Below are 9965 nucleotides of genomic sequence, written 5' to 3'. Positions count from 1 at the left end.
ATTCCACATTATTCCAAATAACTTAATTTCTGGACATTTATGGTTTGATTTCTTTGTATGTATGGATCACTTGGGTTGTTACCAACATCTGGTGAAACTTTCATGTCATTAGCACCTCTAGTAATATATTTACTGAGAAAAATGTTGACGTGTTCAATACTTATTTTACCCGCTGCATATAGTGAAACAGTTTGAGAGATTTATTTCAGAAACTTCACTCACTAACTGTCACAACACCTCTGAACTAACAGGTGATCAACAAGCAGATCATCATTTGTCCATTTCTTTCTTTTATTTATCTAGTTTATTTCTGACTCAGGTGGAGGACTTCATGTATCTGTGACTTGTTCATGAGTGACGATGCGATGGAGCGGGAGATGGATTGATGGATTGGGGCCTCATCCTCAGTAACGAGGGCGTTGCTCCGGTTGGTTGTGGTGGAGAACAAGCTGAGTTTAAAGGCAAAGCTCTCGATTTACTGGTCTACGTTCCAACCCTCACCCATGAGGCGTGGATCAAGTATGAAATCCTCGGATAATAAGCTTTCCAGTAGGGTGGCCGGGCTCAGCCTTTGAAAAGAGTCAGTTAAGGTGGTCCATCTGATTAGGACGCCTCCTTTTACAGGTGTTTAGGACACGTCCCACTGGTAGGAAGAGCTGAGGAAGACCTGGAACTCCCTGGGAACACCTCGGGGTCCCCCAGGACAAGCTGGAAAGTGTCCTATCTGGACCCTTTGCCTCCATGACCCAACTACAGATAACCAGGAGATTTTTTTACATTAAAAAAGTGAACATTTTGTTGCAAAGAGATAAGGTCAAGAGTGCCTCTACAAACGCTCTGAGGAGCTCTGTAAATACTGGCTGCCCAGTTTGAAGTGGATCTGGACCGAGGTGCAGGCTAGGATGAATATTTGACCTGGTCTGGACTAAAGGTCAGGGCTGTGTGGCGGTTTTGAGGAGGTCAGTTGGTGGAGGGACGGACTCGGGCAGAGAATCTGTGAGCCGGAACTCAATAGAAAGCCTGCACGGAATAAAACGTTCCAATAAATGAGCTTTGTGAAACTTTTATGATAGTTCACAATAGCTAATCCTTGCATTTTTGCTTCATCTTCTGAATTCCTTCAACACTCTTTAAAAATTCAATTAAAAAACACCAAAAACTAACTTTTGAGTCTGAATAATTTCAGTGTAAAGTCAGACACCAGCTCTCTGTGAGCCTTTCTCTGCACTTAGGCATTCCTGCATTTCAAACTTATTAATATTAGATTTACAATATTTTAAAATTCTAACAGAGGCCTTTTAACAGAAACCATAAAATCCATCAGTTTGAGTCGCTTTAAAAACTTGTAGTTGTCATTTATCATTATATTTATCTTATTAACAGGGAAAACTAGATCAGTAAAAGCCTCTCGTCTGTATTAAAAGTGAAATAATCTGTATCCTAATGATGCTCTTTGTTTTAGCATCAATAATAATTCAAATAACACATTCACCTTCCAAATGAAAGTTTTATTCACTTTCATAAAAAAAAAAAAAACATCAGTTTCTTTAAATCATTAGAAAAGTGCTTGAACAGAAAACTACACACATGATCAGCAGAAACAAAAGTACCCACATTGCCCAGCAATATATAGTTTTTGTGTGTTTTTTCATTCAAAATGTAACAAAAACTACAGTCTGACGCTATAAACTACAATAAAAGTGATGTTCAATGTGCTGTTGCGTCCCTTACATTTATTATCTTGACTTAGAGCTTTGACATTAAATCAGAGATTTGAAGTTACCTAAAAAAAAACACTCTCATGTTGTACAAAAACAGATTTTTTTGTAGCAGATTAGAGTTCAGACCTGCTGATTTAGAGAAATAAAAAAACCCTCAAAGGTTACAAATATTGCTTGAAAAAATTTCCAATCAAACATTTAGAACAACGTTGGAATCACAGAGGAACATGTAAAAGTCTTTTGTTTTAGACTGAAGTTAATCCAGTTTGGAAAGCGTTGGATTGTAGTGGTTTGGCAGTAATCTGTGTAGCGCCTTCTTTCCCTCAGAGCTCGTCTCCTCACATGACGGGGAAGCTGGCCAGGTTGGCGATGCCACACAGGTTGCCCCGGTTACGCGCCATCAGGACGTAGCCGCTTTTGCCCCAGCTCTCGCCCCAGCTGTCGGGGGAAAAGGATAAGTTGAACACCGCCGGCAGTCGAACAGCCTTTTGGTTTGTCACCAAACTCAAACCCACAGACATCAAATTAAAACGCGGGACCACCACATGTCGTAAACGGCGAGGAGCCTCACCTGTTCTTGATGATCCAGTACTTCTTTCCCTTTGGGCTCACGCCGTAGCCGACAGCCAGGACGGCGTGATTGATGTCTTCTTTGTTACAGTTTTTGTCGTAATAAATGCCTGGGCAGAACAAACACAAAGCAACGTTTAAGGTTAGATTTCTCAACTGCTACCACCACATCTGTAAAACGTTTGTGTTTTTAGTGTCAGTTGGTTGTTGCAACCATCTTTTAAGATCATTTGGTTAAAAATTGTTTGAAATACGCAAAGTGGGCGGAGTTCACACGTTTTGGTGGGAAACGCTGAGATTGCAATGTCAATTTATCAGCCGGTCCGGATGTTATCAGTCCATTAAATGGACATTATTAGCCGTTATCAGTCCCATAGAATGGCTTCAGACTGTCCCGACAGTGCCCCCTAGTGGGTTACCAGTGCCATATATGTTGGAATGCAACAATATGCCACCGCCGGAGTCCAGTCTACTTTATTGTAACCCATGTCATTTTCTCTAAAATTAATCTTAGTGGTTTTATGCCTCATTTTAACCAGCTGACAGTCTGAAGCCATTCTATGGGACTGATAACGGCTAATAACGTCCATTTAATGGATGATAACATCCGAAGCGGGTGAATTAACCCAATAAATTTACATCGTTATACAGACCTGATGTATATCAATGTGTGAGTTTTGAGCTCGTTGAATTTTCATCAGCTGACCTGTGACCTACAGGAGCCAGGCTCCACAAATACTCATAACTACCAAACAGTCTATTGGGTCGACTCCAGAAGTTAAACAGTTATAAATGTACATCCAGTAAACGTTTTCTGAAAGTTGCATTGAAAGTTGCCAACTATCAGCTGACTACATCAGTACACAGGGTGAAGCTGTGGAATGGTTTAAGCATGGAAATCAATTAATGTCCAAACATAAAGAAGATGGTAATCAATATGAGAAAGAATTATAGTTTTTTCTGCTATTGTCAATGTTATTTTTTTGTTTAATGACGCTATTACTGTAAATTGATTTTACTGTATATTGATTTAGAAAAAAATGTCAACGTTAAAAATGATGGATTCCTGCTCTTAATGGCATGTAAATATGTTTTTTGACAAGTTATAGATATGAATATAGAAAATACTAAATAAGAAATAATGTTATTTGATATGGATGTAAGAGGGGTGGGTGTAAAAAACAAGTTTACACTTCTGCCCACTTCTTTAAAAGTGTAAATATAATTCACTATTGTTCTTCTTTTGCTTGCTTTTTGTTTTAAATTTATTTTCTTTTGTACATAACTTTAATTTTTTGTTTCATTATGTTTAATAAAGTCAAATTCAGCTGGTTTGCGAGATATTTTTATAACAGACATGTTCTTCCTGTTTTTGCATATTATGAAATGAAAACAACAGCTTTAACCGCTGACTGCTCGAGGCAACATGAAACAGCAGGTTGTTGGCTGACCTTTACTGTAGTAGAGGAAGGTGCTCTGTGTGGCGTCGATGCCCACCGACACCGGGCCCACTTTGAAGAGAGCCACAGCCAGAGCGTGCTCGTCGCCTTCCGGCACCACCTTGTAGCCTTTGCACTGAGCCGCCATGCCCGACGAGTTGTAGCGGCACGGCTCATCCTGCAGACAAGACAGACAACAAACAAGAGCTTTTACACCTATCTGTGTCAGGCAGGTGATAAATTTAGAAATTTTTCACGTCATGTTAACGAGAAGCTAAGGAGACTTTTTATGTGTCACCCAAAAAACTGTTAACGAAGGAGCTAATTATATATAAAAATAATACTAATATAAGCTGTGCTTAGTGCTTTTTCTCTGCATCTTATGATCTAACTTCCACTTTGTTGCACATGACTGATCACATGACTGATCACACCACTAGAGTTTGAACAAAGAGGAAGATTTTAATCATTAATGATCAAATTTACTTCCCTAAGTGACTCATGATGAAGCAGCTCGCTCAAACAGTTTCTACCTCGACGCTTCTGCTGAATCACGTCCACAAGGTCAAACATTCGCTGACTTATGGTTAAAAATGAAGAGTGTGTTCTTTCCTTTTTATGCTTCTGGTTGAGGCAGGAATGGGACAAAACAGACATCGTGACTGAAGAACAAGGAACTGCTCGCCTCAGTTTCAGTCTGATGCTAAATGGAACATTTTGTCTTCTTGTGAGGATCATTTAAAACAGATAAAGTCTAAAGTTTACCATTTAAAGTTATCATGGTTTGATTTTGTACAGGTTCAATCTGCTGATTTAGACTGTTTTTACTAAGGAACCACAATGAGGCGCCGTTAGGCAGTTTTTGTGGGAACATAAGAACTCTAGGAAAAATCTGAACATTTTTAATTTAGGCGCATAAACAAAGGATTTATCGACATTATTGAGATACAAAATTTAATTGCAAAGATCAGTCCAATTTATAAATCTGGAAACAAAAATGATTTTACCAATTACCGCACAATTTCTATTATTCCAACTTTATCTAAGATACTCTAGAGTGTTGTTCATAGTAATTGAATACTTTCATAAACAACTAATTGTCTCATATTCTCATTTAGGTTTCATAAAAAGGCCTATATTGGACCTTATAGAAAAAATTAATGATGCAGTTAATCCGGGAGATTATAGCCTGGCCCTTGCCTTCCTACGCAGCTCCGCTCAATTCTAGTTTCCCTTCTCTGCTCCATCTGGGACTTCTCCCTTTGAAATGGATTTCGCTGGCAGATTTTTAGCCGGGCCTATCAGAGAACAGAACGTCAATTTTCTGTGCAGTGTCTGCTTGTAGTTTATTTTTCCTGGGCCAATCAGCAAACAGAAGGCGGAGTTTTGAATGACGTCGATGTTCTGCGCAGTCTGCTAGTTGGTTTAGCATATGGCAGTGGAGGAAGTGAATGGAGCCAGTCCGTGTTGATAAGGCTTCCAAATTAAATTAAATTTGTCTGACAAAGCAGCAGCTCTCATTTACAGTCGTCTCGTTCGGCTCCGTACTTTTCTCCTCTCAGTAGGGTTGTTTACAGCACACTCGATTTCCGGTTAGCTTCTTAGCTTAGCCTCCGTCACAGCGACAACACATACATGCTTCAGCAGAGGCCACGCCTCCTGCATGAAACGATTGTCTATGCATCAAGTCCAGACCCTAGTACGAAGCAAAGTGAAGGACAGGGTCTGGTTTTAACCAGGCTAGGGAGATTGTTGGTACTGAACCTTTCTAAGGCTTTCGATACAATTTATTTTAATATATTACTGGGTAGGTTGCATCATTATGGTTTAAAAGTTACCTTTTTGGTAGTGTCCTGACGCATCTCAGTAATCCAGGTAAAAAATCAAAAAGAAAAAAATGTATAGGTCTTCTGGACGGGTTCTTCTCTAATGAAACGTTTCATCTCTCCTCCAAGAGACTTCTTCAGTCTGAGAGTTTCAGGCGAAAATGAAGACCCCAAACCAAACCAGTGGTTATTTCGTATGTTGCGGGTGTTTCGGAGAAACTGAGACGTTTATTTTCTAAACATGATGTCCCAGTGGCTTTCAAACCCCAAAACACATTACGGCAAAGGCTGGTTCACCCCAAAGATCCGGTGCCCCGGCACAAACAGAGCAATGTTGTATATGCTGTTAAGTGCCAGGAGGACTGCGACCAGTTATACATCGGGGAAACAAAGCAGCCACTGTTCAAAAGAATGTCCCAACACAGACGAGCTACATCTAATGGCCAGAACTCTGCAGTTTTCACTCATTTACAGGGCAGTGGTCACTCTTTCAGAGATGAGGATGTTCTCATTCTTGATAGAGAGGAACGTTGGTTTGAGAGAGGAGTAAAAGAAGCCATTTTTGTGAAGAAAGACCGTCCATCATTAAACAGAGGTGGAGGCCTCTGTTTTCAGTTGTCCCCCTCCTACAGCGCGGCCATTGCCAGTATCACTCCACCCCCTGTTAACAATABGTGTTAARTAGGTGTSAACGATAGCCATGTGATGTGAYTATCAGTCACKTGGAYGCAGMGCTTAAAAGCCTGAATTTTGCCTGAAACTCTCAGACTGAAGAAGTCTCTTGGAGGAGAGACGAAACGTTTCATTAGAGAAGAACCAGTCCAGAAGACCTACATAATTTTTTTCTTTTTGACCTTTTTGGTAGACAGCAATACGTAATATTAATAAACATAAATCTCAGATTGGGGACATCAAACATGGGGTCCCCCCAGGGTTCAATCATTACTTTTTATAATTGATATTAATGACTTTGTAAACTCTTCTAAAATATTTATTATGGTTATTTTTTGCTGATGATTCAAACCAGTTTTTTTTCCACATAATTTATTGTAACTGGAGGAAATAGTAAATGTGGATTTACCGAAAATAAAACTGGTTCAAGTGTAACAAGCTATCTCCTAATATCAGAAAAAACTATTTTCACTCTATCTGTACCATTCATTAATCACATAAATCTCAGATTTGAAAATCAGGTATTATTGAGAGTAAGTTCCACAAAGTTCATGCGGGGTCCTCATAGATGAGTCCTTAAATTTCAGTATCTTCAAACAAAGTTGTCCAAGTATTTTGGCCTGTTTTTTAAAGTAAGGTATCTGTTTATATCCAAGGTTATAATAGTTTTGGATTTTTCATTATAGTTTAGTTTTATTTCGTTTTGACTTTTTTTTCTTTTAATTCAGTCAGTTTTAATTAGTTTTTACGGCTTTGCTAGTTTTTATTAGTTATTATTGCATTCTTAATGCTTAGTTTCAGTTTAGTTTTTATTAGTTCTAGTATTAGTTTTTTTATATAGTTTGAACAAACATATTTGCCAGTGCAACCTCAAGCTTGTGATGTTCCAGGGAGTTAACTAACCAGCAGCTATTTGGTCACTAGTTAAAGCGTCCATTATAGCAAAACCTTCCAAAAATAATTACGTAACTCAATTTTGCCAACTAAAACCTTGGGTGATTATTTTAGGACAATGAGAATAATTGTCTCCAACCCGATGCTACCTGCTCCTTGTTTTTCACAGGAGCTACTGAGAGAAGCGTGTCAAAATAGTCATAGTCAGCCATCTTGTGTGAGCTTGATTCATGCAGTTTTCCACCTGTTTTATCACCTGTTTCCACCACAAAACACTAACACTAAGGGTATTCAATCTATAATTTCAGGTAGTTTTAGTTAGTTTTGTAAAAAGGTCATACAGTTTTAGTTAGTTATCCCCTTTTTCATTTTATTACAGTTTTTATTTATTTTAGTTAACTAAAATGTTTTTTCAATTTCAGTTTTCTAATGCTGCGTTCACACTGAACGCGATTTCAGCTTCAAAATCGCAGCCAACGCTGAAGTTGGTCGCTTGTGCACTTTGAGGTCAGACGCAGGTCAGCTGTTGAAGCGCTCGTACGGCAAGAGCCTCCCCGCCCCTCCCTCCTCTGTCGGGCTCTGTTTAATGTCGGACGAGGAAGTGGCTTTGCTTTATTTACAGAGAGCATGTCACGTTCATCAGATAATTAATTCATAATTATTTCACCAGATAATTCAGAGACATTCTGAGTTTCATCACCCAGGAGCTGCGGGAGAGGCTCACAGCTCGCTTTCAGGACTATTTTTGTCCTGAGTCCAGTCTGATGAGCCGCTGCCACGCATTGGTGTGGATATCTCCTGCCAGGACACCGACTGCAGGCACTCGATTTCAGCTAAAGAGCTCCTCTCCATCTGTTTCAGGTTAGTGGACATCATTCAGTAAACTGTCCCGTCGGGAAATATGTCGCTACGTCACACAGTGGAGTCTCTCTGATTGGTTGACGCGGCGCGTCGAGCTGCAAAAGTTCAGATTTTCTAACTTCAGCGATTTGCGCCTCAGCGCGTCGAACGCTCAGATCGTTCAAATCGCGCTGCTCTAATCGCGCTTGAGGCGCCGCAGCACTTCCCGACGCTGCTTGAAGCGCGTCCACCATAGACTTTGCATGTAAACCTGATGCTCCTGATGCTGAAATCGCGTTCGGTGTGAACGCACCATTAGTTATTTCAGTTAACTAAAATAACTCTGCTTCTATCCACTCTATAAATTTGTAATACTCTCATTGAGCCGCGTATTAATTATTAATTACTAAAACTGTGTGAAACTGTAGGTACTCAGGCTTCCTCTATAAGTTTCAATAGATTTGAGGAGACCTGATTCATACACTGTTATCTTGTAGCTCTGTCCTACCCATGTACCAGGTGGTAATAACATTTGCTAGAAACAATTCTTATTTGTTTAACTAAGCAGAGATAATATATATATATATATATATATATATATATGTTTAAGGTTTCATACCTGTCCGGCGTACGGGTAGGCTTCCTCAGAATCAATGCCTCCGTTTTCCTTCACGTAGTTGAAGGCGTTGGTCATGTATCCTCCTCCACAGCCATCGTTCTCCTTGACGCAGTCCACCAGGTTCTGGGGACTGAGGTCAATGAGCTGACCCGTCTTCTTGGCCAACTGGCCCTCCAGAGCCCCGGCAGAACTGAATGCCCAGCAGGAGCCGCAGGAGCCCTGTAAGGCGATGATGGGAAAGAGGCTTTGGGTGTGAGCACGGAATACATTTAAAATAAATAAATGTTGAAAAAAAAGAGGAGGAAATCAGCTGATTTTTTTATTTTGGTCAGAACTGTATTTTCACTAGCTATACCCTGAAGGAAAAAAAATGGTAAAATATGACATTATTCAAGTAATAAGTCTTGGAATTTCAAATTTGACTAATTAATCTACATTGAAATAAACATATTTTCATCTTTTGACTATTTAACCGGAATAAAAACCAAATGAATAAAAAAGCATTCTTTATTCTGCACATTAGGGGGCAGACATTCTCTTAACTCAGATAGATATGAAGGTTGAGCATGTAACCACTGAAATATATCAACACATTTATGAATATTATTCTGCAACTAAAGAGAAACAGCTACTAATATAATTTTCTTTTTCAACCAACATAACATTGATTTTGTGATCTATTTTTAATAGAAAGACATAACAGGGCTGTGGTTGGACTGACCCCTCTGAAATCTATTTTTTAAACATTAACTCTCACATGTCGTAAAGATTAAAAAAATAAATTAAAAACCTTTGAATGTTCTCCTTATAAAGTGGACTCTAACACGCAGCTGCTCTGGTTAAAACAATGTGTAAAGGTGTAATCAACATCAAATTAGTTATAAAGACTGTGAGCTCTACTAATATTACAATTTGTCCAAATTAAACAAAACATCAAGGCATGACTGAGGAATAGAAAGTGTCTGTCGCTGAAGCAGGAGAGTCTGCAGAGAATTCAGCCATCTGTTGTGTAATTTATGGACAACAGGAAGGAAAGGAGCTGCTTTTTTTCCATGGTAGCTTCAGATTCAAATTCTGTCCACCAGGGGGCGACAAAGACACTCAAATCAATTTATGTCCTGTCTTAATGTGGGAAATAAATGCTTCACACACAATATTTGATCTAATTCTTAACACACACACACTGGGTTTGAAAATAAAAAAGACAACTTTAGTATTTGTAATCTGAAAGTGTAAAATTTATACTTTAACATTTGCTGGTGTTATTTTGACTGTTGGCAGAACATCTTACATACTTCTATCTTTGTAGTATAAATTCTGTTTAGCAAAACATCTGTTTACATAAATAATAATAAATAAATAATAATGCCTGCCTGTTCAATCC

The 9965-nt window shown here is 39.0% G+C and overlaps 1 protein-coding gene across 1 annotated transcript in view; it reads right to left on the bottom strand.

The window, feature by feature from the left end:
• Positions 1-1487: 1487 nt before the first annotated feature.
• ctsk (cathepsin K) overlaps positions 1488-9965 on the bottom strand; it is a 19822-nt gene continuing 11344 nt past the window's right edge. The window contains exons 5-8 of the mRNA XM_014017705.1: positions 8582-8800; positions 3743-3908; positions 2293-2401; positions 1488-2159 (exon numbers count right to left, since the gene is read on the bottom strand). Of these exons, the coding sequence (XP_013873159.1) occupies positions 2060-2159; positions 2293-2401; positions 3743-3908; positions 8582-8800 (594 nt within the window). The 3' untranslated portion in view covers positions 1488-2059. The remainder of the gene's footprint in view (positions 2160-2292; positions 2402-3742; positions 3909-8581; positions 8801-9965) is intronic.

This window comes from Austrofundulus limnaeus, unplaced genomic scaffold (assembly GCF_001266775.1).
Source record: "Austrofundulus limnaeus strain Quisiro unplaced genomic scaffold, Austrofundulus_limnaeus-1.0 Scaffold175, whole genome shotgun sequence".
Taxonomy (NCBI): domain Eukaryota; kingdom Metazoa; phylum Chordata; class Actinopteri; order Cyprinodontiformes; family Rivulidae; genus Austrofundulus; species Austrofundulus limnaeus.
This window is presented reverse-complemented; position numbering and strand designations above follow the sequence as displayed.